Source organism: Hippopotamus amphibius, chromosome 13 (assembly GCF_030028045.1).
Source record: "Hippopotamus amphibius kiboko isolate mHipAmp2 chromosome 13, mHipAmp2.hap2, whole genome shotgun sequence".
NCBI classification, from domain to species: Eukaryota; Metazoa; Chordata; class Mammalia; order Artiodactyla; family Hippopotamidae; genus Hippopotamus; species Hippopotamus amphibius.
This window is the reverse complement of record NC_080198.1, coordinates 76,990,760-77,018,550: the sequence shown is the minus strand read 5'-3', so window position 1 is coordinate 77,018,550 and position 27,791 is coordinate 76,990,760. Positions and strand designations below refer to the sequence as shown.

At 41.1% G+C, this 27,791-nt stretch overlaps 1 protein-coding gene across 3 annotated transcripts in view; it reads right to left on the bottom strand.

Annotated features, from left to right (window-relative positions):
- The window catches only part of SEC24D (SEC24 homolog D, COPII coat complex component), a 113,287-nt gene that overhangs the window by 74,614 nt on the left and 10,882 nt on the right, over positions 1 to 27,791 (bottom strand). For 2 of the 3 annotated variants that reach the window (XM_057705665.1, XM_057705667.1), the window contains exons 3-7: positions 26,158 to 26,287; positions 21,097 to 21,245; positions 19,309 to 19,584; positions 18,899 to 19,029; positions 2,500 to 2,611 (exon numbers count right to left, since the gene is read on the bottom strand). In XM_057705665.1, the coding sequence (XP_057561648.1) occupies positions 2,500 to 2,611; positions 18,899 to 19,029; positions 19,309 to 19,584; positions 21,097 to 21,245; positions 26,158 to 26,287 (798 nt within the window). The remainder of the gene's footprint in view (positions 1 to 2,499; positions 2,612 to 18,898; positions 19,030 to 19,308; positions 19,585 to 21,096; positions 21,246 to 26,157; positions 26,288 to 27,791) is intronic. The other variant, XM_057705668.1, reaches the window with a different exon arrangement.

Below are 27,791 nucleotides of genomic sequence, written 5' to 3'. Positions count from 1 at the left end.
TTCCAATTCTAGCTCTGCTTCCCATCAGCTGCGCGTCTTGGGTAAGTTACCTGAGCATTCTGTAAAATGAGGATGATATTAATACTTATCTCATTAAGTTACATGGGGGATTAAGTTAATTAATCCACGTAAAGTGTTCAGAAGACTGTCTTAATGCATAGCAAGCACTTAAAAAATATTAACCACAATGGGAACAGGTACTGAATAAATACTTGCTGAATAAGCGAACAAATGAGTGAACAAGTACAATCCTGCCCCTACGTCGCTCACGGTCTCACAGAAAAGACAGACCCAAACCACAGTAACATGTCACAGAACGAGGGCGATCATGGAAGTGTCTGTGACGCGCTATGGGGAAAGAAATCGGAGAAGATTTCAAAGAGAAAATTAAACTGAGTTTGGAAGAACTAAGAATTTCCCAACTAAAAGAGTGAGAGTTATATATCAACACACCGAGGACATCTGTTCAATAAATATTTGTTGGGCAACCATTATATTCTAGATACCAGGTGAATTTCCAGGGGTGCCATGGTGAACAAAAAGCAGTCCCCAGTCTGCTGCAGGGAAAACAGCACAAAGGGAGCATCAGAGACGTGAGGGGACGGGGATGAGTTTGGTGTGGCTGAGGCAGATGCAGAGGAAGAAACAGGCGAGAGGATGCTAAGGAATATTCTTTAGGTCTGCAAAGCGCCTCAAACTGAAATACTAAATACATAGATAAATATTTAAAATATGAGTGTAACCCTTACTATGAGGTTGAGATGAAACTGCCATTCTTGTAGGTCAACAGTAATAGAAAAAAAATCAGCATTTTCATATAGCTCAACCCATTATAGACCAGGTCCTAAGTGCTTAACAAATGTGAATTTATTTAGCAAGTCTGGATGGATTCTGTAAGTAGTCAGGACAAATTACTTTTAGAATAGGAAATGAAGTAATTTGACATGTGTTTTAACATTAATACCTATAATAGTAACATCATCTGTGATTTTCATCAACCCCTTCTACAAGTCAAGCCCCTGACATACATATAAAAACTTACACACACACACTCACACACATACACACATACACAGTCACCTCTAATCCTTACACTGGCGCTGAAGGGCAGGTCTTAGTCCTCACACCTTACAGAGGGCGACACTGAGGTTCAGAGAGGAGGGATAAGCAGAGCTCAGGGCAGTAAGGAGGAGAGCCTGGATCCCTATGCAGGTGTGTCTAAGGCTCCCAATCAGAGCTCCCTCTGCCTCACTGTGCTGCCTGCCCTATAAGGACAGTGCCAAAGGCAACACAGAGGATGAACTAAAGACAGGGGAGCCCCATGTGGAAATTGGCTGCCTTGACAAATCTGAGATGAAACAACACACCTGCCTGTATACCAATGTTACACTGGGTTGGCCAAAAAAGTTCATTGGGTTTTTCCATAAGCCCATATAGAAAAACCCACATGAACTTTTTGGCCAATCCAACATTTCTAGATTTGAGCAAATGACCCATTAAAATGGTTTTTTCAGAATCTGAGATGCCACATTTCGTCAGGCTATGTTTTACTTGCCATAAACAATGGAATAATACATTCCCAGAAAGATCAAACCTGCAGGAAGCTCGACAGATACATGAAACTGACAGCAGACATGGGACAGAGTCAGTAGAGACAGAGCTCAGCCTCTCCTCATCCCAGGTTCTTTTTTTTTTATAATTTTATTTATTTATTTATTTTATTTATTTATTGGTCTTCATTGTTGCACACGGGCTTTCTCTAGTTGCTGCAAGCGGGGGCTACTCTTCATTGTGGTGCGCAGGCTCCTCATTGTAGTGGCTTCTCTTGTTGTGGAGCACGGGCCCTAGACGCGTGGGCTTCAATAGTTGCAGCACACGGGCTCAGCAGTTGTGGCTCACGGGCTCTAGAGCACAGGCTCAATAGTTGTGGTGCACGGGCTTAGTTGCTCCGTGGCATGTGGAATCTTCCCAGGGCAGGGCTCGAACCCATGTCCCCTGCATTGGCAGGCGGATTCTTTACCACTGCGCCCCCTAGGAAGTCCCTCATCCCAGTTTAAAAGTGGGAAACCAGAACCCCAAACGTTAAAGGACCTGCAGAAAAAAATGTCATTGGGACTAGAACCAGGTCTGCTAACTCAAGTATTCAATCCCCTACTGCTCTGTTCATGTCATCCTGCCAGGTTTCCACTGTAATAAATAAATTAAAGGTAGGGCATGAACACATTTAAACCCATAAATTAAAACTTAAATTTTTCTTAAACTGATATATTGCACTGTATCTCACCAGAAAACCTCTAGATTTCTACAAGCAGAGAATACAGTAGAACTCAGCTGACAGTACCTTCTCCATACTTGATTAATGGCAAATTGGTTCCTGTTAACCATCTATAAAGGGGATGCCCATCAGTGACAGTATTACTGAAGGGTGTCAGTGTATGTGCTTAAAAAATGGTGAGAAATACTAAGACCGCAATCAAAAGCAACACTGAAAAGAAATACCTTGGTCTTGTATCACACAATCTGTAGTGACCAGAGGAGGGATCTGGCCTCTGGTGTTGGTGGCATAAACCTGTCCTCCTCTGGTGGCTCTGTCATTCTCGATCACCTGGATCTGATAAACAAGAGATCAAGAGAAAGTTAAGGTAAGCTGACTTCCCAAAATTCCCCTCTCATTATTGACACACACACACCCACACACATACACATTTTCTAAATCCTTTCAGTTTATTTCAGATCAAACTCTCATTGAGAACCCACCATTGTCTTCAATTCCACGTTTGCTTACTTTCACAACTTTACGTCAGTAGCTTCCAAATTCTATTCTGTAATACCCTTGAGCTCTGGCCCTGATCTTTTGGAGAACTCTATTTTTATTCAATTTGTTTCTTGGGACCATAGATAAGAGTTTTTTTGGGAAAAGATTCTCATAGGAAAAGAAATGGAAAATAACTTTTTTTTAAAGAAAATACTTTTTGAAGCTAAAGAAAACTCTAAAAGGCTAAAAATAATTAAATTCAGAATAAATGATTTAAAATATATAAGCTGAAGAAGACTTTGTTCTCCTCAAATCCCTCTTGATCTTCAGTTTGCCTTTCAAGTTTTCCCCACCACACCCCTGCTCCTTGAGACATAAGAAACAAACAATATCGTGGTCCCATAGGATTTTTGCCTATCATATAGAAAAGAGAAGGAACAAAAGTCCCTAAATTTTTTTTTCCTTTGGCCGGGCCATGTGGCATGTGGGATCTTAGTTCCCCAATTAGGGAATGAACCCACGCCCCCTGCATTGGAAGCATGGAGTCTTAACAACTGGACCACCAGGGAAGTCTTCCTAAGTTTTGCCCTTTAACTTGGAAACATATTATATTTCTCTATTAAAACATTTATTGATGGAGACTATAGAGACAAAATATCGTCTTTCTGTTGTAACTGTCTAGGGATTAAAATAATGAGCAAGATCTAGTTGCATGGAGTTAAGAAGGAATTCTAATAATAAGAGGATCTTTCTCTTCCTCTTTATCTTCTCCCTGCTCTCCCTTCTTTCTTTATAGGATAAAAGTGACAAGAGACAAGGGGGTTTAAAAAAAAAAAAAGAGGCAATAAAAAGAGGGAAAAAAAGGGGAGAAATGAGAGGAGTGCTCAGACTGGAATATGTAACCTTGGAGGAGATGCAGTTTTTTATGGTCCTAAAGAAACTATTAATGTGAGGGGAGGTCAAGATGGCAGAGTAGAAGGATGTGGGGCTCACCTCCTCCCACAAACACATCAAAAACACATCTACATGTGGAAGAATTCCCAGAGAATACTAACTGAAAGCTGGCAGAAGATCTCTTATATAACCAAAGCTGCAAGAAAGATCCCTATGTAACCAGGTAGTACAAAAGTGGGGGGGGGGGGGGGGAAGGGGGAAGTTGGAATGGGACCTGTGCCCGTGCTCCAAGAGAGCTGTAAAGAAGGAAAGGTTCTCTGACCCTAAGAACCTCCTTTCCCTGCTGGGAGGTCCACCGGGACAGAGGGGGAGCTGGAGAGGCCTGGACTTTGCTCAGGAAGAGTGTGTAGGTTCTGGCCTGCTGGCGGGCAGCACAGAGAGGGACCAGCTCTGAGGGGTGCCACGCTGTCCCACTTCCCAGCCTGAGACACGCGCCTGCTGGTGTGCACAGTGGCTGGTCTGAAACATAGGCTTCAGGGGCTAGACCCAGGGAGGGGACACAGTTTGACTGCAAGGAGACAGCGCAAGGGGCCTGGAGTGTGGTCGGGGAAGCCACTGTTGGCATGCACAGGACGCAGCACAGGTCCACCACAGGAGCCCCACTATCAACACGCTCGTGGCAGGTCACGCCTCTGGTGGCAGTGGGCTTTGGGAGCATGCGCACACCAGAGGTAGGGCTGACATCCCAGTCAAATATCAGTGCTCCCACAGTGGGGGAAGGTCCAGCAGTGGTGGACTTTGTGGGCAAGCATACCAGGTGGCAGGTGGCATCACAGAATCCTCACAGAACTGCATGTCTGCAGCAGAAAGCCCCTGGGAAGGAATATGCAACACCTCCTTTCCCAGTGGGAGCACTCCAGTCCCACCTACCTCACATCATAGCTTAGAGCCAGAGCTGGGAGATTCTACTACAACAACTGGGGAGCTGCCCCTGCCCATGACAAGGCTGTGACAACCACACAGCAAAGAGGAGGCCCCACCCAACATCCGGTGCAGGCTCTAGTCACCACAATACCAAAAATACACCCCCTATCAAGGAGACAATGGCCAGCACACTCTGAGGAAAGATGTGGCAGACATCCATACTAATAACAGCCCTTGTATCAAAAATATTGGAATCACACAGCCTACACAGGGACATTCCCACATAAAAACACCCTTTTAAGACCACAGTAGGTGGCTGTTTCTCCTAAATTCAGAGTCAGAGAAATTTAAGTAAAATGAAAAAGCAGAGGAACTACTCTTAATTAAAAGAACTGGAGAAATCCCCTGAAAGAACAATGAAAAAGACCACTCCAGTCTACCAGACCCCAAGTTTGAAAATGAGGTAATAAAAAAGCTAAAGGAATTAAGAAAAAATTATCAATAGAAATGCAGGTCACTGTAACAAGGAACTAGAAACTATAAAGAGGAACCAATCAAAATTAGACAACTCAATTGCCAAGACAAACACCAAGCTAAAGGCAATGAATAGTAGACTAAATAATGCAGAAGAACAAATAAGTGATCTAGAAGATAGAATAACAGAAATCACCCAATCAGAACAGCAGACAGGAAGACAAATGTTAAAAAAAAAAAAAAAAAGAAATTAAGGGAACATACAAGATCTACTGGATAATACAAAGCATGCCAACATACATAAAATAGGGGTTCCAGATGGAGAAGAGAGAGAAAAGAGGATCGAAAATGTATCTGAAGAATTTATGACTGAAAACTTCCCAAACCTAAGAAGGAAAGAGATATCCAGATACAGGAAGTACAGAGGGTCCCAAACAAGATGAACCCAAGCAAACTCACAACAAGACAAAACAATTAAAATGGCAAAAGTTAAAGAGAGGATTCTAAAGGCAGCAAGAGAAAACAGAGTCAGTACAAGGGAACTGCCCATAAGATTATCAGCTGATTTCTCTGCAGAAACTTTGCAGGCCAGAAGAGAGTGGCATTATACAGTAAAAGTCTTGAAAGGGAAAAACCTGCAACCTAGGATGCTCTACCCAGGAAGGGTAGAATAGAAGGAGAAACTAAGAATTTCTCAGACAAGCAAAAACTAAAAGAATCCTTTAGAATAGAAGGAGAAACTAAGAATTTCTCAGACAAGCAAAAACTAAAAGAACATAGCAATACCAAACCTAACTCAAAAGAAACATTGAACGATCTTCTCTAAATAGAAAGGAAGCAAGAATCTACAGGAAAGGGAAAAATATAATAGGAAAGGCAAATATATAAAAGGACTGAAGATCACTTAAATAAGCCAGTATATAGATTAGAAAACAGCAAGAAAACTTTTGTAAAAGCAAATATAACTATAAAGAACAATAATCAATCAATCAATAAAACATGACTATGTAAAATAGGACATCAAAATCATAAAATGTGGGGGAGGGGAGTAAAAAAAGTAGGTATTTTAGAATGTATTTGAACTTATATGACTATCTGTCTAAAGAAAGTAGAAATAGCTATGGGTCAACATACTTGAAAACCAGGGTAACCACAAATCAAAAACATACAACAGATTCACAAAAATCAAAAAGAATGGAACTTAAGCATAATACAAAAGAAAACCATCAATCACAAAAAGGAAAAAAAAGAACAAAGATTGGATTAAAAAATAATAATAATAATAATAAAAAAACAAGAATGTATAATATGCTTCCTACCACAGATCCACTTAAGGGTGAAAGACATATATAGAAAGTGAGGGGATGGGAAAAGATATTTCATGTAAATGGAAACAACTAGAAAGCACGGGTAGCAATACTCATATCAGACAAAAAAGACTTTAAAACAAAGGCCATAAAGAAAGATAAAGAAGGACACTATATAATCATAAAAGGATCAATACAAGAAAAGGATATTACACTGGTTAACATATATGCACCCAATGTAGGAGCACCTAAATACATAAAACAAATACTAACAGACATAAAGGGGGAAACTGATGAGAATACACTAACAGTAGGAGACTTTAACTGACATCAATGAACAGATCTTCCAGACAGAAAACCAATAAGGCAACAGAGATCCTAAATCACACAATAAAACAGTTGAACTTAATTAATATCTACAGGACACTACATCCAAAAAACCCAGAATACACATTCTTTTCAAGCATGCATGCAACATTCTCTAGGACAGACCACATACTAGGACAAATTTAAGAGGATAGAAATTATTTCAAGCATTTTTTCTGACCACAATGGTATGAAACTAGAAATCAGCCACAGAAAGAAAAATGAGGAAAAAAAGTGATTACATGGAGACTAAAGAACATGCTACTAAAAAAGCCAATGGGTCAACAATAAGATCAAGGAGGAAATCAGAAAATAACTCAAGACAACAATGAAAACACAACCATACAAAACCTATGGGGTGTAGCAAAAGCAGTTCTAAGAGGAAAGTTCACAGCAATACAGACCTTCCTCAAAAAACAAGAAAAATCTCAAATCAACAACCTAAACTGCCAACTAAAAATTAGAAAAAGAACAACTGAAACCTAAAGTGAGCAGAAGGAAGGAAAGAATAAAGATCAGAGAGGAAATAAATAAGAGACCCAAAAAAGAAAAAAATCAATAAAACCAGAGCTGGTTTCTTGAAAGGATAAATAAAATTGACAAACCTCTAGCCAGGCTCACCAAGAAGAAAAGAGAGAGAACCCAAATAAAGAAAATTAAAAAATGAAAGAGGAACAATAACAACCGATAACACAGAAATACAAAAAATTATAAGAAAATACTATGAACAGTTACATATGAACAAATTGGACAACCTAGAAGAAATGGACAAGTATTAAGAAACATACACCCTGCCAAAACTGAGTCAAGAAGAGATAGATAATATGAACAGACTGATCACTAGACATGAAACAGAATCTGTAATTTTAAAAAAAAACAACAAAAAACCAACCCTGCAAACAAAACTCCAGGACTGCAAGGCTTCACTGGGGAATTCTAACAAACATACAAAGAAGAAGTTACACCTATCCTTCTCAAACTCTTCCAAAAGACTGAAGAAGAAGGAACACTCCCAAAGTCATTCTATGAAGCCACCATCACCCTGATACCAAAACCAGACAGACACTACAAAAAAAGAAAATTACAGTCCAATATCTTTGATGAATACAGACACAAAAATCCTCAACAAAATAAAAGCAAACTGAATCCAACACATAAAAAGGATCATGCACCATGATCAAGCTAGATTCATTCCAGGGTCACCAGGATGGTTCCACATATGCAAATCAATCAACGTGATAGACCATATCAGCAAAATAAAAGATAAAAACCACATGGTCATCTCAGCTGATGGAGAAACGGTATTTGATTAATTCAACATCCATTCATGATAAAAACTTTCACCAAAGTGGGTACAAAGGGAATGTATCTCAATGTAATAAAAGCCATTTATGACAAACCCAGAGTCATTATAATATTTAATGGTGAAAAGCTGAAAGCCTTCCCGCTAAAGCCTTCTGGAACAAGACAAGAATGCCCTTTCTCATCATTTCTATTCAAATAGTACTGGAAGCCTTAGCCACAGCAATTAGAAAGGAAAAAGAAATAAAAGATATCCAAATTAGAAGGACAAAATAAAATTGTCATTATATGCAGATGACATGATACTCTATATAGAAAACCCTAAACACTCCAGACCAACACTATGAGAACTAATAAATGAATTCAGGAAGGCAGCAGGATATAAGATTAATATACAGAAATCTGTTGCATTTCTTTCTACTAACAATGTAATATCAGAAAGAGAAAGTAAAGAGCAAAGATAACCCATCTATTGGATTGGAATAATTAATATTGTTAAAATGGCCATACAACCCAAAGTAATCTACAGATTTAATGTGATTCTTATCAAATTACCCATGACAGTTTTCACAGAACTAGAACAAATAATCCTAAAATTTATATGGAACTGCAAAGAACCACAAAGAACCCTCCCAGACTTCAGACAATACTACAAAGCTACCATAATCAAAACAGTGTGGTACTGGCACCAAACCAGACGTGGATCAGTGGAACAGTATAGAGAGCCCAGAAATAAACCCACACACCTACGGTCAATTAATCTTCAACAAAGGAGGCAAGAATATACAATGGAGAACAGTCAGTCTCTTCAGAGAGTGGTGCTGAGAAAGGTGGATGGCCTCATGTAAATCAATGAAGTTAGAACACACCTTCACACCATACATAAAAATAAATTCAAAATGGTTTAAAGACCTAAATATAAGTCATGACACCATAAAATTCCTAGAAGAGAACATAAGCAAAACATTCTCGGACATAAATCACAGCAATATTTTCTTAGATCAGTTTCTCAAGGCAAAAGAAATAAAATAAAAAATAAACAAATGGGGCCTAATCAAACTTAAAAGCTTTTGCACAACAAAGGAAACCATATACAAAACAAAAAGGCAACCCACAGACTGGGAGAAAATATTTGCAAACAATGTGGCCAATAAGGGATTAATTTCCAAAATATACAAATAGCTCATACAGCTCAGTATCAAAGAAACAAACAACCCAATCAAAAAATGGGCAGAAGACCTAAACAGATATTTCTCCAAAGAAGACATACGGATGGCCAAAAGGTACATGAAAAGATGGTCAACATCACTAATTATTAGGGAAATGCAAATCAAAACTACAATGAGGTATCACCTCACACTGGTCAGAATGACCATCATCAAAAAGTCTATAAATAATAAATGTGGGAGAAAGTGTGGTGAAAAAGGAACCCTCCTACACTGTTGGTGGGAATATAACTGGTGCAGCCACTATGGAAAACAGTATGGAGTTTCCTTAAAAAAACAAAAATAGAGCTACTGCATAATCCAGTGATGCCACTCCTGAGTATATATCTGGAAAAGATGAAAACTAATTCAAAAAGACACATGCACCCCAGTGTTCACAGCAGCACTATTTACAATAGCTAAGAATTGGAAGCAATCTAAGTGTCCAACAACAGATGAGTAGATAAAGAAGATGTGGTGTGGGGACTTCCCTGGTGGTGCAGTGGTTCAGAATCCACCTGCCAATTCAAAGGACACAGGTTCAAGCCCTGGTCCAGGAGGATCCCACATGGCGGAGAGTAACTAAGCCAGTGTGCCACAACTACTGAGCCTGAGCTCTAGAGCCTGCAAGCCACAACTACTGAGCCCATGTGCCACAACTACTGAAGCCTGCGTGCCTAGAGCCCGTGCTCTGCAACAAGAGAAGCCACTGCAAAGAGAAGCCCATGCACCGTAATGAAGAGTAGCCCCTGCTCCCTGCAACTAGAGAAAGCTTGCACAGCAACAAAGACCCAACACAGCCAATAAATACATACATTTATTTTTTAAAAATGTGATATATATATATACAATGGAATATTACTCAGCCATAAAAAAATATTGCCATTTGTGCAACATGGATGGACTTAAGAGATTATCGTATTGAGCAAAGTAAGTCAGATAGAGAAAGATGAATATATGATATCACTTATATGTGAAATCTAAAAAATAATATAAATGAATTTATTTACAAAACAGAAACAGACTCACAGATATAGAAAACAAACTTATGGTTACCAACGGGGAAGGGGAAGGAGATAAATTAGGAGTTTGGGTTTAACATATACACACCACTATATATAAAAGAGATAAACAATAAGGATTTACTGTATAGTGCAGGGAACTATACTGAATATCTTATAATAACCTATAATGGTAAAGAATCTGAAGAAATATATATATGTATAACTGAATCACTCTACTGTACATCTACAACTAACATAATATTGTAAGTCAACTATATTTCAATTAAAAAAAAGAAACTACTAATAATATGAAAATTGTCTTCCCTAAGCTCTGAAATGTTACCTGCTCCATTCTCCCCTCCCATCTCATCCAATCCAGGTCCCAGCTGGCATTGATGTCATTGGTTTCTACAGCATATCAGCGACAGATCTAGCCTGCTTTTAAATGCACACATTTCTGTTCTTTTAATTTCATAGCATTTGAATTCTTATTAAATTCTATATTCTATATTCTATTAAGGATATAGACTATGCCCCAAACACAACTACTGTAAGATACAAATGAGACGAAAAGCTACCATGGGCAGAGACAAGAAGCAAACAGAAAAATCAAAACACTGTAATTACACTTTATATTTCAACCACAAGGCTCCCCTGGCTCATTCAAAACTGGAGTAGTTTTTCTATTACCAACATTGACTGCCATCATTTCAACCAATGAAGTGTCAAATATGAAAGCGAGGTAAAAGTCATAATAATCTATATACTGAACATAGATAGCTCTCAGTCTTCAGGTACTCTACTTCCAGAAAGTTAATTTTAAATTAGCCATTTGCAACTCACAAAGCACTGCCTCCAAAGAAACAATGTCATTAGTGGTAATTACATTTCTAAATTAATTCACATCTTGGCTAGAATCCTACAAAGAGAGTAAGAAATATAACAGTTCCAGCAATTTCTAAAAATACAGCTTTTTTTTTTTTCACCTCAAATTCATGTTCTCAGGAAACAGCTTATAGATAAAACAACCCACAAAAATTTCAAGAGATTGTGGCTGTGCCTCAGGTCTTAGAGGGTTTCAATGTGGTGACAGCGACCCCTGGTAATGCCAGTGCTACTTCGAAATGTACAGATTTCTTTTTCCGCCAGAAGATGTGCCACTAGAATTACTTTCACGCATATCTGCTGTGAAGAGAGTATTCTGGTTTCAGAAAAAAGAATCAGGAAAGAGAAAAAGAGTGATTCTCTCGAGATAAATGAACAAGAAGGATAAGGGAGAGACGAGATAATAAGATGCATGTGCATAGCTAAGGCAGGCTACTTAAAGCAGAATTACTTGCACTTGGGCATGGTAAGAGAAAGAAGGGAATAGGTAGACCTCAACGGCTGAACAACCCTCCTGCTGATACAGAGAGTGAGGAAGAGTCTACGGTGATACCAGGGTCCTCACTTCCAAAATGTGGATAAGACCACCATCCAAAAGAGTTGTGGGACTTCCTAGGTGACACAGTGGTTAAGAATCTGCCTGCCAATGCAGGGGACATGGGTTTGATTTCTGCTCCAGGAAGATCCCACATGCCGTGGAGCAACTAAGCCCATGTGCCACAATTATTGAGCGTGTGTGCCGCAACTATTGAAGCCCACTCGCCTAAAGCCTGTGCTCCCCAACAAGAGAAGCCACCTCAATGAGGAGCCTGTGCACCAAAATGAAGAGCAGCCCCTGCTCACCGCAACTAGAGAAAGCCCATGAGCAGCAACAAAGACCCAATGCAGCCAATAAATAAATAAATAAATAAATTTATTAAAAAAAAAAAAAAAAAGAGTTGTAGTGGGCACCTAGCTCAGGACTGGCATGCAACAGGAGTTCAGTAAACATGATTTCACATCTTACTTTCCAGAAGGAAGCATTAATTTAGTTAGCAAAAGCATCCTACTTTGGTAATAAGAATATAAACAGGCTCCATCTGGTACTGCTATTTGATTACTTTTAAGATGACAACATTGGACTGATTTGTATATGTATATTTTAAGGGTCTTGAATAAATCACATCACATACTGCTTTTGTTGTTAACATTCATTCATTCAACAAATATGTGAGTGCACACTCTCTATCAGGCCCTGTTCTATATGTTACGGACGCAGTAGTGAATGAAACCAAATCCTTGACCTCTTGAGGCTGACATTCTAGTATGGAAGACGGGTGATAAATAAATGCGTAGATAAGATACATCCTATGTCAGGTAATAAGTGCTGTGGATATGAAGCCATGTGGATAGGGATGCCAGTGAGACTGGGGGTGAGCAATGAGGACGTGAAGGAAATGCAGGATTGAGCCATGCCCTGTACACATGCAGGCGAAGAGACTCCAGGCAGAGGGAACTGCAAGTGCAAAGGCCTCAAGACAGGTACGCTTGGCGTGGCCGAGGAAAAACAAGGAGGCTGCTGTGACTGAAACAAAGTGATGGAGAAGAGTGGTAAGGGACCAGGTCAGAGTGGGGCGTGGCGGGGGGGGGGCGGGAGGTGTCAGGGGTGGCAAATATGGTAGGGTCTTGCAAGCCATCGTGAGAACTTTGGTTTCTAACTAGAGGAGTGTTGGAGGGTTTGTTATGAGCCGTGACATGATCTGACTTAGAATGTGAAAGGATCACTCTGGCTGCTGTGCTGACTAGAAGAGTAGACAGACCAGTTAGGAGGCTCTTAGGATAATTCAGGTGGATACAGATGGTAGAGGCTTGGACCAGGATGAGTACAAAAGGCAGAAGCAATGGAATTAGCTAAAGAACTAAACGTGAGATATGCAAGAAAGAGAGAATCAAGGATGACTCCAGGGACTTCCTTAGTGGCACAGTGGTTAAGAATCCGCCTGCCAACACAGGAGACACGGGTTCAATCCCTGGTCTGGGAAGATCCCACATGCCACGGAGCAACTAAGCCCGTGCACCACAACTACTGAGCTCACGCGCCTAGAGCCCGTGCTCCACAACAAGAGAAGAGAAGCCACTGCACTGAGAAGCCCGTACACTGCAATGAAGAGTAGCCCCTGCTCGCCGCAACTAGAAAAAAACTGTGCGCAGCAACAAAGGCCCAACACATCCAAAAATAAATAAATAAAAAATAAAATGTTTTTTTTTTTTTTTTTTAAAAAGGATGACTCCAAGTTTTTTGACCAGAGGAACTGGAAGCACAGAGTTACCATCTGGATTTCAAGGAAAGGTCTTGACTAGGAATACCTGCATGCTCATTTAAAGCCATGACAATGATTCATCTAAAGCAGTACCGCTTGGGCCATATTTGGGGGCGGGGGTTTGTTTTTAATTTATTTTTTGGCCATGCTGTGTGGCTTGTGGGATGTCAGTTCCCTGACCAGGGATTGAACCCAGGCCCTCAGAGCACAGGGTCCTAACTACTGGACCATCAGGGACTTCTCAAATCTTAGAGTGCCTAAGACACATCTGAAGAGCCTGCTAAAACCCAGATTCCAGGGCCCCATTCCTAGAGATTCTGATTCAGGTCTGGGGTAGAGCCTGAAGACATGCATTAAGCTTCAAGCCAATGTTTTTTCTTTTTAATTTTTTATTGAAGTATAGTAGATTTACAATGTTGTATTAGTTTCTGGTACAAAGTGATTCAGTTATACATATATATATTCTTTTTTATGTTCTTTTCCATTATGGTTTATTACAGGATATTGAATATAATTCCCTGTGTTACAGAGTAGGGCCTTGTTATCTATTTTATGTATATTAGTTTGTATCTGCTAATCCCAAACTCTTAATTTATCTCTCCCACTGCCTCTGCCCTTTGGTAACCATAAACCTGTTTTCTGTCTGTGAGTCTGTTTCTGTTTTGTAAATAAGTTCCTTTGTATCATACTTTAGATTCCACATATAGGTAATATCATATGATATTTGTCTTTCTCTGTCTGACTTACTTCACTTAGTATGACAATCTCTAGGTCCATCCATGTTGCTGCAAGTGGCATTATTTTATTCTCTTTATGGCTAAGTAGTATTCCATTGTATATATACCACATCTTCTGTATCCAGTCATCTGTCAATGGACATTTTGGCTGCTCCAGCCCATGTTCACGGTGCCATCCTGGGCGTACACCTTGAGTAGAGTTGACTAGAGAGTAAATGTTGATGGAGAAGGGGACGGGTACAAAGCCTTCCGGACACTTTTAACACTAGGAGGTTGGAAAGATGAGGTGAAACCCACAAAGGAGACAAAAAAGAGTCATCAGTGAAGCAAGAAGAGATGTAAATGAGTGGGTGGTGTTGCCATAACTCAAGATAAAATAACACTGGACGGATTCCTATGTGTGTATTTTAAGGGTCTTGGATGAAATGACATGATATACTGCTCACTGCTTTCGTAGTTAACATTCCTTCATTCAACAAATATCTGAGTGCATACCATGTAAAGGGCGCTGTTCTCTGCGTTGGGGACAGGGTAATGCCACTGAAAAGGTGTTTCAAAGAGGATGGAATGAACAGATGTGTCAAATCTGTTGCTGACAGGTCAGGACAGAGGAGATCTGAGAACTGGCCACAAGATTTGGAAATGGGAGGTCACTGGAGACCTGGACAAGCACAGCTTTAGTGGGGCTGTAGTGATAAGATCTAAAATAGAACAGGTTCAGGAGGAGATGAACGCAGACAGTGGGTAAAGGCAACCCTTCAAGAGATTTCTTGCTGTAAAAAAGAGCCACAAAATGGGGAGGAAACTGGATAGATATGGGGAAGAGACAAAGGAGCCTTCTTTTATTAACAAGAGGTATTACAGGATGTTTATATTCTGATGAGAATGATCTAGACAGAAAACTGAAGTTTATCTTCAAATAAGTAAAGATAATGCAGGAGATAAGGGATGTGATGGTTAATTTTATGTGTCAACTTGGCTAGGCCACGGTACCCAGTTTCAAATACCAGTCTAGATCTTACTGTAACGGTATTTTTTTTTTTTTAACGTGATTTAATCAGTAGACCTTGAGTGAAGCAGAGTTCCCTCCATAGTGTGGGTGGGCCTCATCCAACCAGTTTAAGGATTAAGAGAAAAAGACTAAGGTCCCTTGAGGAAGAGGGAATTCTGCTTCGGACTCAAGCTGCAACATCAGCTCTTCCTGTGTCTCCAGCACGCTGGCCAGCCCAGCAGATTTTGGCCTTGCCAGTCTCCAACAATTGAGTAAACCAATTCTTTAAAGTAAGTTCATTTCCATATATAGACACATATCTATTGGTTCTGTTTTTTTGGAGAATTCTAATACAGGGGACATTTTCTGGAGGGCTGTTCTTGAAAGGCCATAAGGGATGGATGCTAGGGCACACATGGAGGTGATGACCTAGGTTAGGAGTATGGACAAGCTTATCCACACTAACAGGAGGAAGAGGGGTAAATGGGCACAGATGTAGGCAGATGTGGAAATGAAGCATGCAGAGGTTCTTTGGATTTCTTCTATTTCCTCCGTGTAATAAGAAGCAAGGTTATCATTAAAGAGTCAGAAGAGGGAAAGACAGTGTCAGGAGTTTCAAGAGAGAAGAAATGACAGTCATCCAGGAAAATGCGAGGGGTGGTTGAGCTGGGTGATGGTCTCCAAACTTGCTACACGTGAGAATTAACAGAGGAACTCTGGAAAATCCCAATGCCCAGTACAATGAAATCATAACCTGGGGGGCCAGGAGCAAGGCAGCAACAGTTTTAAATGCTCCACCAGTTATTACTTTGTGCAGCCAGGTTTTAGAAACACGACTAAAGGTTCACTCTAGTTTAGTGGTTATGAATTCAAAGTGAGACCCGTAAGCATGGAGTGCATCTTCTCAAGTCGCCTTCAGCATCTGGGGTTGCAGTCATGGAGCAGGTGGAGCGTTGGTTTAACAACAAATGGGAATTTTCTAGGTGAATTCAGTGGAGGGAGGGGGCAAAGGAGTTGAGGGTAAAAGATGCAAGGGACAGATTTATAAACATGGATCAGGTAATATAAGCGGCATAGGAGAAGTGAGAGGATGAAGGTGGTATGAGTCAAGAAAAGGTGGTAGGTTATAAATCCCGGTGGGTGAATTATTATTGAAGTTTGAGTCCTAAAGGGAACGAGCTGAAAAGATAGGAGGCAGTGGTTGGAGGATGGGATGCTTTCAGCCGAGACTCTGAAGGTGTACAGTCACTGGTAATGACAGGGTCTATGCTAAGACTCTGGATAACACAAGTGGGGTAGATGAAAGGAACACTGGAAGAAAATAAGATCAAGAATTGAGAGCTCAGAGAAATGGAAGCTTCCACAAACGGATAGCAAAATTGCCAAGAACTGTAACAGAAACAATACTGGGGAGATTAACTAACAATGAACCAGGAGCTAAAAACATCAGAGAATGAAGTGGAACGACCCAGCGTGTCTGTAGGTCTTATACACAAGCAGACAAACAAGAAGTCAAAATGTAGATCCTGTAAATACATGATACTTCTTCAACTGGAACAATCAAATAATATTAAACTACAGAAGTCATGGCTGGTAATACGATCATCAATAAGGGCACTAAGAGTTATTAAAATTTAATTTCTAACATAGTATCAGATACCTTATCACAAATCTTCAAGTTTTTATTCAAATAAATATAGAATAAGTGATAGATTACAAAAACAGCCAATATCCTCCGCCCCTACTTCCCTGTACCTATGCCCTTTTTAAGGACTTTGCTGTGCCTCCCATCAAGAGGCAGGATCTACTTCTCTACCCCCTGACTCTGGGGGGGTCTTGTGACACGCTTTGGCTGAGAGAACACTGCAGATGTGGAAATGTGCCAGTTCCAATCCAAGGCCTCAGGAGACCTTGCATATTCCTATTTTCCCTCTTAGATCTCTGGCACCACCAAACCTAGGCTATCCTGCTTGGTGACAGGACTCAGTCATCCCCAGCTCACAGATGGGTGTCAAATACCAAATACATGAATGACACCATTTATAATGGGCTGAATATATAGCCCCCCAAAAAGATACATCCATGTCCTAATCCCTGAAACCTGTGACTAACACTGCATATGGCAAAAGAATTGATTAAATTAAGGATCTTGAGAAATGGTACTTATCCTAGTTTATCTGGGTAGGCCCTAAATGGAATCACATGAAACTTATAAGAGAGGCACAGGGAGTTTTGAGATCAACACCCAGAGGAAAGACACAGAGAAGAGGGGGAGGCAATATGACAACAGAGGCAAAGACTGGAATGATGCAGCCACAAGCCAAGGAATGCCTGGAGCCACCAGACGCTGGAATAGACAAGGAACGGATTCTCTCATAGAGCCTTTGTAGGGAAGACAGCCATGCCAACACATTGATTTCAGACTTATGACCTCCAGACTGTAAGAGAATAAATTTCTGTTGCATTTAGCCACCCAGTTTATGATACTTGGTTATAGCAACCACATAAAACTCACAGACCATCCTAGATCATTCAGGCTCCAGCCAAGCCTCTAGTGACCTCAGATGCACAAAGCAAGCCCAGTCAAAATCAGTCAAGCCCAGCCCAGAGGGCTGACTCAGCATTCGTAAATAGTGGTTGTAAGCTACTAAGTTTGCTGGTGGTTTGTTGCATGCAAAAGTTAGGTTATATATATACATAGACAATATATAACAATATATACATTTATATTTTTATACAAAAATATAATAGCTCTCAGTGTTCCTCAGTCTCTAACTTTTTCTACTCATGTTTATAGAACCACTTCAAAGATGAAAGCTAACTGTAGATAATTTCATGCTTATTCCAAAGGACTTTACATCCCTGCTCAAAACTACAAGACTTGCAATTTCTTCTGAGGGAAGAGTTTACATCCCTGTCCCATTGACATCAGGCTTTGTTATATGACTTGCTTCTGCCAAGGGCATGTGAGTGGTTGTGACATGTACCACACCTGACTGGAAGCTTTAAGAGCTATTGCACCTTTCAACTCGTTTTCCTCCTTCTCTCCCTTTGTCATGAGAATACATGTCCCCAACATGTCCCCTTCATATTGGATTCTGTAGTGATAAGGGCATATAGAGCAGAACCTAAAACCAAACTGCAGCTACTGCACCTTACATGTAACCTAAGTGATAAATAAATCTTTGTGGATGTAAGCCAGGTTGGGGACAGTTTATTATGCAGACTAAATTAATAAAAACTGACTGATACAGTTACTAAAGAGTAATCCTCCAAAGAAAATCATTTGGGTGGAAGAGAATTAAGTTACGGCTCTAATTTTATTTAAAACAGTTTTTTTTTAAATATGTAAAATACTTTGTACTTTCACTCCTATGAGTATCCTGAAAAGGGTCCTTTAGTTTCTTAAAATAGGATTTCTATATAGAATATACTCTTAGGACTAACCACTCATTAAATATCAATAACTACTGTCAATATATGTGAATATAAACATCAACAGATACTTCCAAGTTTATGATACCCCAACAAATCTACATAGGCTGTTTCTCTCATGGAGACCTCTGGCATGCCATAACCCACCCTCCCCACCCCCATACACACACAGAAGGAAGCAAGCCTTATCTATGTGATGGGTATTGTGCTTTGACAATAAAGGACAAGATAAATGCTAACACACTGAAGAGTTTCTGAGAACAATGAATGAAGAATGGTTCTTTGTGAGGGAGACTGTGAGAGTGAGAAGGGCACTTACTGGGCTGGGGATAGAGTCAGGATCCAGCTTCTTCGGGGGCTGTGGTGGACCCGCCATCTGTGCGGGACCTCTGGGGAAGCCTCCTGGGTAGGAAAGCTGTGCACCTGCCATCTGGGGGCCAAAGCTGCCTGCTTGGAAAAAAAAATTTTTAAAGAAATGATTATAATCCCCAAACCCAGATGCAGGGCTGTCTGACAATATTATGCTGTTCAGTCAAGCATGCTGCATTTTTCATATCAAATAAGGCAGGGAGTTAAACGTGAATACCGACAGTTCCCCTTTTCTTTGCACTTGCCCCTATTCAAAATTAGTAAGTCATAGATGCCAAGTAACACAGAAAAAAATCTGATTCCCAATTAAGGGTATCCCCAGGTAACCCAAGGCCTTCTTCGGAGCCCTGCCCAGCTTACCCTGCTGCGGAGGATATCCAGGGCCCAGGGTCTGTCCTGGAAGAGGCGGGGGCTGGTACTGGGCGTTCGGAGGAGCCGGCCCAGGGAGCCCATCTTGTCTGTGTGTTGACGGAGGCAAAGGTGAGGCACAGGGGCCGTTCAGCGCAGTGGGTGGTGGAGGGAGAACCTGCGATCCAGGCTGCAAAATGGATGGCTGCAGAGGTCGTGGAGGACCCTGGAACGATGCTGCTGACGGAGGGCCAGGGGGACCCTGGCTGGGGGGAGCCATGCCCGAACCTAGGCAAAAAAAGGAAGACCAGCCCACCTAAATGCCGCACTTCTCAACTTTTTAACTTCTACCATGTATACAACAGAGACGCTTCTTTTTCTGAGTAAAGCAAGAAGGCACCCTTACAAGTCACATTTTTTTCCCCGCAAGATGAAATCATCATTCAGAAAGTGACACAGGACATCCCCGGTGGCTCAGTGGTTAAGAATCCACCTGCCAATGCAGGGGACACAGGTTCGATCCCTGGTCCAGGAAGATCCCACATGCCGTGGAGCAACTAAGCCCATGCACCACAACCACTGAGCCTGTGTACCGCAACTACTGAAGCCCGTGCACCTAGAGTCTGTGCTCCACAGCAAGAGAAGCCACAGCAGTGAGATGCCTGTGCACCGCAATGAAGAGTAGCCCCTGCTCACCGCAACCAGGGAAAGCCCACGCGCAGCCATGAAGCCCCAACAAGAAATAAAAAAGTGACACAAAATGCTATTTGGGGTATTATATATCAGTGGAGAATTTAAAAAGAAAAAAAAAGCAGCATTTATAATGATAGTGAGACAATTAGTAGGATAAACTCAGTTGCATTCACTTTTCATGATACATGGCCTTAATTAAGGAATTTTATCTGGTACAAAATATAGAAAACCATACAGAAGAAAAATTTTTTGCATAACAAAAAATTATTCACTCAAGTCAATAAACTATTTGCATTCTGTGCTTGACGTGATCAAATGGATTTTGGAAGTAGGTAGAAATAACCAAGGAGAAGGGACAGGCCACTAAAATTCTAAGCAATCATACTGGAAATCATAAAATCAGATTATTTTTTCCTTTCTCTGATAATGTGAAACTGAGTTGCTGCTTTGGAGACTTATCCATTTTGAAATCAGTAAAAGGAAATATTCTGAGGGGGTTCTTACTGATACTTTTAAGAAATTAAGTAATGAAAACATTTGTCATCAAGATAAATGGCTGACGCTGCTGTTGCTACAGTGAAAATTTCTATGACTCCTAATATATACAGCATTGCTATCGATGTAAATCTCAGTACTGTAACTGTTTTCTCTCCTATTATTCTCTTTTCTGCCTCACAACATCTGAGCTTCCATTCTTCCCAAGATCTAAATGCAGAATTAAAATGCACTCTGAAACAACGCGTATCATATTTTTGATTTGGAGGCCTTATAATGAACACAGGGTTAAAACTACCCTCACATTTCTTAAAATAATTTCACTGTTCTAATGTTTATTTGTGAAGTCGGCATGTTTTTGTTTTTTATGGGTCTGTGTTGAACATAAGGTATTCTGAGGGTTCTTCAATTATCTTGAAATAGATGGCAGCATGATTTGGAAAAAAATAATTATTGCTATACATACTACAAATGATTTATACGAAAATGTCCGAAAACTACTTCATTATGGTATGCCAGAGGTATGTCTATTTTGAATCTGAAGAAAATCTTTCTTGTTAAAAATACTCAGGAGACAAGACAGTCTGTGAGCATGAATGATGAAATTGTTACCATAGCTGTTGACGTGCAGAGCACCGAGCTGACTGCCCAGCTGGGCGATGGATGAAGTGGACACCGGACTTGGGTAAGATGACTGTGTAGAAGGCGAGTAAGGAGCATAGGAGGTGGCCGCGCTGTTGACATGTGGAGAGCCAGGAAATCTGAGAGAGAAGAGGAGTGTTACTATCACACAGTCTCACATGCAAATGACATACAACAAATATCAGTAACTTGCAAACTGAAATCGGCCCATCTAGTGGCACTAGGAAAATGACTGATATTATACACTACATCTTTAGTTAACCTCAAAGTGAGCTCAAAATGAATCATTTGGTATCATCCCATGTCTATGCTCACATGCTAAGGATATCAAGATACCTAGCGAAGAAAAAAATTCTAATGTAAACAAAGAACAAGTTTTGGAAATCAATTTGGAAAGCTGAGTCCACCACAGCCTTATCTAGACTAGGGCTAATGACCAACAGACCAGAAATCAAGAGAACTAAAATGCTTTGTGACTGTATCTTTATGATCACTTAGAAATGATTTTGAGAATTGTGTTAAAGATATGTTTTGTAAATCCATTGCTTTATGAAAAGAAATCATTTCTTTTTTTCAAGAACTGCTGCTTTTTGTCTTTTACTTAAAACTCATTCATGGGGTTTCCTAGCTATATGAAACAACTGCACACAGGCAGAGTGTACATTCTCTACAAGAATATATTAGTGGCTGCAGTGAGGTACAGTTACAGGGCGTGGGCTAACCAGCAGTTAACGGGAAGAGGAGGCGGGTAGTGTTATTCAATCATTTAAGAAAAAAAATTCCCCTAAACATGTTCAGAGATATTTCACAAATGTTAACAATATTTTTAAAATATAAAATTCTGTGTATCATTTTTATAGAGATAGTACAGGTGGAATGAAACATGTTTCAAATACAAGTTATGACAAGCACCATCAAGTAGTTTTTTAGCTTAACAAAAGGTTAAAGATTTAAAATACAGAATGAAAGAATGTACAACCAGCCTGGAGACCTGGTGTGTGAGCATGGATGGACAAGCCACTTAATTTCCTGTGGCTCAATCAGCTTTCAATCCATAAAAATGGAACAATCCCCTTCCCTGCTGTACATATGTGGTTAGAATTAAAAATCACATAGATTTAAATAGTTCTCATTGATTACTTCATTTAACATGTTTCTGGTCTGAGAAACATTCAATTACATATTTTAATTAACTGTTTCATTGACTGTCAGAAGAGGGCAGATTCATCATCAAAAAGAACCATAAAGGATTATAGTCAGAGGATTAGTAACACATGAGAAATTAGCCTCAATTTAATCCAGACCTCTGGAGAGTTGACTCAGTTGTCTGTGGTCTGCTTAATCTCAAACACTTTTCATTTTCAAGTTTAAAACAAATTGCTCAAGAGTTGTATGCTGAAGTTTGCTAGAATCTGGAGATAAAGTACCAAATTTTTCAAGATTTGATTGACACAAAATCTAGATTTTTACATACTCGGCCCATAGACTAGAGAAAAACAAAAGCTCTGCCCAGTCGTGTCATTGCTTTACACATACACACACAAATGAAAGAGAAAACAACTAGGTATTTCTCTATTCTTCTTGTTTTCTCCTTTTCTTTTTTTTTTTAATTAATTAATTTGTTTATTTATTGGCTGTGTTGGGTCTTCATTGCTGCACGCAGGCTTTTTCTAGTTGCAGCGAGTGGAGGCTACTCTGCTGTGGTGCACGGGCTCCTCATTGCCGTGGCTTCTCTTGTTGCGGAGTACAGGCTCTAGGCGCATGGGCTTCAGTAGTTGCAGCACATGGGCTCATTAGTTGTGGCTCACGGGCTCTAAAGTGCAGGCTCAATAGTTGTGGCACAGGGGCTTCGTTGCTCCACGGCATGTGGGATCTTCCTGGAGCAGGGATCGAACCCATGTTCCCTGCACTGGCAGGCGGATTCTTAACCACTGTGCCACCTACGAAGCCCTCTTGTTTTCTCCTTTTCCATTGCAACCAATTTCTTAGTAGATTCACCCTAACCATAGCTTCAATTTGGGAAGATGAGTCTCCTTCCCACTTTCCCTCCCACCCAAAATGCCATTTCTTGGTCAAAATAGAACACTTACAATTGACTTTTCCCCCATAACGAAAAAATGGAATTTTAGGTTATAGATTTGATTTAGGAGATTAACCTCACCCAGCAGTAACACTCTGTAGATAACCTTAGTACCAGTTAACAAGTTTAAGACATTTACTCTGCCTCAGCCAAGAGCAAAAAGACAAATAACTAGGTATGATTTTTAAGTTTTAGGAAACATTACCTTTGAAATAGCAACATTTTAAAATAAAAAGTATAATTTTTAAATTTAAATCAACATAATGACTCTGAATTAGTCATGTTTTTATTCGACAGTTTAGATACTGTAAAAACAAAAAGATTTGTATGACGGGTCCTCTAAGCACAAAACGACTCCCTGAAGTGCTATAATCATCACAGCCAGGTCGTATGTGATCTATGCTCTCGGACAACCCCTGTCATCACACTGGTGTGACTCATCTGCACAGGCACTGAGCCCTTTGCCCTTGCCTGGAACTGTATATACAGAAATACACCCCATGACGTTAGGTAGCCTCACTACGGAGACTTAGCCTGAATACTAGACTTTTCCATTTTTAAATCCCATTTCCAACCTTTAATTCACAGTTCGAGTTGAAGCAAGTGAACAGCGGAGAAAGAAGAGACTGGACAAAATCTGTCAGTGCTTCCCTGGGAATTACAATAAAGGGAGACTCCTAAATTGAGTGGGGGTTAGCTACACTGAGCTAGTAGGAAGGGCACGCAACAGACCGTGGACTTCCCATATCCCGTGGAAATGGTGTTGGTAACTGCGAACATGCGCTGTCTTTCATGGGCGCTGTGCACTGTGCAAAGTTCTTTGCAAGAATTGATCAAAACCCTCACCACCACACCATTATTGTTACAGCTGTGATCCAAGGCACAGAGCCACCGTAGCCTACTTGTCCAGCCAGAACTGCCTGAGCCAAGAGTATCAAACATGCCTGACCCTAAAGTGTCTATTTGTTACTCTGTCAGACCCTGTGCCGAGCTCACAACCACACAGCTCAGATCCATCTGATGGCAACATCTGTGATTTACTTACTCCTAAGCAACCTAATTCAAGTGAAAGGAGTAGAAACAACCAAAAAGATCAATCCAATCTACATTAATACCAGTGACTCAAATCGTTTCTTAACTCCAAAGTGGCTGTTCAAATTCTGCATTTTTTTTTTCATTGCTTTAAAAAAAAAAAAAAAGAGATCTGACCCGCTTGGCAGTTCATCACAATGTACTTCTCCAGATCTTCTCCTCTATACTCCGGACTGAGAACTCTACTTCCTCATTTTACAAGTGAGGAAAATGAGGTCTAGAAGCCCAGGGATGTCACCAGCATCACAAGACTAGTCAACTGCTTGAACAAGAGGCAGCATCTTGGTTCAGTCTTTCTGTCCTCCCCTTGTGACCCGTCACAGCACGGGGCAGGAGGGGCAGGTCCTGCGTCAGGCCCTTCGACTTCGTGCTCCTTGTTCAAACCGCAGTCCCATGTAAACCAAACTACTTAGACTCACGCCTCCAGTGATTCCTACATTAACCTCCACTCTGCATCTCAGAGCTACCATTTCAATGGCAAATGTTATCACGACAAATAAGAGCCAGGAAGTCTCAACCTCACAAATGCCCTGTCAGTGAATGAACTTGATGATTTAAAACATTCCAGAGAGAGTCTTCCCGCTAGCAGGGACCACAGGCTCCTTGAAAGGGTAACTAAATGGCCTCACCATCAGCGGGGTCTAGAGTCCTCCAGAGGGGTTAACTCGTCCCCCAACCCCAACCTTGCAGCCTGACAACCTGGGAAAGGAACCTGGGAAACGAAGCCTCTGGGTAATCCATGGAGTCATTCCAGTGTAAGCACAGTGTACAGCTTGGCAATGGGATTTGCAACAACAACACCTCACAGGACAAACAGCAACGGGATGCCATCAGGAAAGGGGTGACATGGGCTCCCTTCCCAGGGCACAGTCTCAAGGGGCTGCAGGGTTCCCGACATCGCCCACATCTCATACCCTGGCTTCTCCAGGCCTGTCTCCTACTTCTCCCTTAATTTATAAACACAAACAGAAGGTTTATTTCCCGTGTTGTTTTCATTATCACCCTGCCTTTCAAGAGTCCCTCACTGGCACCCATGTGCCTTCCACATCAGATCCACTGTCTTTGCCTCTGGTCGCAACCTGATTTAATTTCTAAAATATTTACTCAGCACCTACTGGCACGGAGCTCAGTTCTGTAAAAGATGCAAGAGAATAGGTGATTTAAAATTTCACTGGGGAGGGCTTCGTAGGTGGCACAGTGGTTAAGAATCCGCCTGCCAATGCAGGGAACATGGGTTTGATCCCTGCTCCAGGAGGATTCCACATGCCGCGGAGCAGCTAAGCCCGTGCACCACAACTATTGAGCCTGTGCTTTAGAGCCCGTGAGCCACAGCTATTGAGCCCATGTGCTGCAACTACTGAAGCCCACACGCCTGGAGCCTGTGCTCCACAACAAGAGAAGCCACGGCAATGAGGAGCCCGCGCACCACAACGAAGAGTAGCCCCCACTCACCGCAGCTAAAAGAGAGCCCACACACAGCAAAAAAGACCCAACGCAGCCAATAAAATAAATAAATAAATAAATAAATTTATTAAAAAAAATTTCATTGGGGAATACAAGCCATAGACCTCTGAAGGAATTAGAAATTAATACAAAACTCTAAACTAAAATGAATATAACCCCAAGCTAAAATGTGTGGTATTGACACAAGTAATTTTTAATATTTTTTTTAATATGCACTAGTATTGGTATTTTTCCCTCTTAACTTTTCTAAATGCTTTGTTTCCTGGCAGTTTTCCAGCAGATCCTTTCAAGGATGTGAACAGTATCAAGAGGTCAAAGTTTCAATCAACAAACATACAAGTATAGAAGGGATAATTTTAGTAGATTATACAAATGAGGATTAGAATCTCTCTTACCTTTGAGGAGGAGGACCCTGGGCATGAGCTCCATTCTGGCCAAACTGATGGGGTCCAGGAGGCGGATGGCCCTGAGGCATCATCCCCCCAGGGGCAGGAGCCCCCAAAGGCCCTGCTGGCTTCATCAAACCTGTAAGGGGAGGACATGCGTTTAGAAGAAAGTACACCAAACATGAGTTTAGAAGAAAGGAGTATGAAAGTGCAAAGAGAGAGGACACAAAGATATTAGGTTAAAAATGCAAAATAGGAGGGAGAGGAGGAAACAACAGGTTAGAACAAGTTCTCCTTCACACTTGCTTTAACCATCACAGACTTACCAATCCCAGCCTGCAACATCATGATTCAACCGTCACAATGATAGGAGAGCAGAAATCATTTTAACACTAAACAGAAACTAAAACAGAAGAAATAAAGCTTTGCATCTGGTAGAGAGGCACCTTGACTGAACACACTATCACACAAACAACGTTAGAATACACAATGAAAAATGCCCACTGGATATCAGAATACAAATCTGGAAAAAAACAGTCTGAGGCATCAGAAAGCATCCTAACTCTAACTGTGGGGGGGAAAAAAAGGCTTCTGAAGATGCCTTTATTTGAGTTATAGCAGCAGGAAAGCAAACAGAGAATAACATCTGCTTCTCCAATGAATCCAGAGCACAGCCTTCAGTGTTAATAACTCTTCCAGGATTATTCCAAAGGGTTGAGGGACTGCTAAAGCCATCACGCTCACTCATACAAAACGGGATCACACGGGATCAAGACATACTCCTGGCAGTGCCTGCATCTTAATTTATAAGCAGCTCTTTTCCAAGAGAGATCTTTAAAGGTTTCTCTTTAAAACTGTTCTCAGACATTTTCCCTCCTTCTTCTAGGGAAATCGTGGTATAGGAGAAAAATCACTGAGCTTGGGTTAGAGCAGTTCGACGCCCCATCCAGCCACTTACTAGCGAATGGGACGGCGCTGGGCAAGAAGTTTATCTTTGTGGGCCTCAGTTTCCCCTCATTGCAAAAGGAAAGGCTTAGACTAGGTTACTTATAACACCCCTTTCTTTTAAAGGGGAAAAAAAAAAAGAGAGAAGAAGTATATTTCTTCTATTTGCTCTACTTCCATCCTGCTTGTTTTTATTCCAGGCCATTCAATTTACTTTTTTTTTTTTTTTTAATTTTTATTAGAGATCAGGTGGTCTGGCCGGCAGTGAGTCAGCATCCCATGACCAGCCGTCATAACAAGGGGATCCCCGGCCCCCTTGCTGCCACCCAACAAATGACATCTTGTCAGGCAGCCAGGCGGCGGAGGTGAGGAGCTGTTGCATGGGTCTCTTCAGGACCCAAGAGAGCAAGCAGAGGCCAGGGTAGCAGGGAGCTGGCAACCAGATCCTGTCCCCATGACCCAAGGCCTCCTTCCCACAGCTGCTTTCCTTCCCCTCCCAGGGCTGCAGGGAACCCCCTGCGCACTGAGGCCCCTCCCGCCCCTTCCCACTCTGCCAGTGGGAAAGCTTGGTGTCTGAATGGGGAGATCCACTATCCACCAGCCTTGCCACCACTGGGCAAATACCCAGCCTCTAGGTTTCCTCACCTTTGAAATGGAACTGGAGTGGGGCGATCGGAGTCACCGTTCCCTGGTGATGC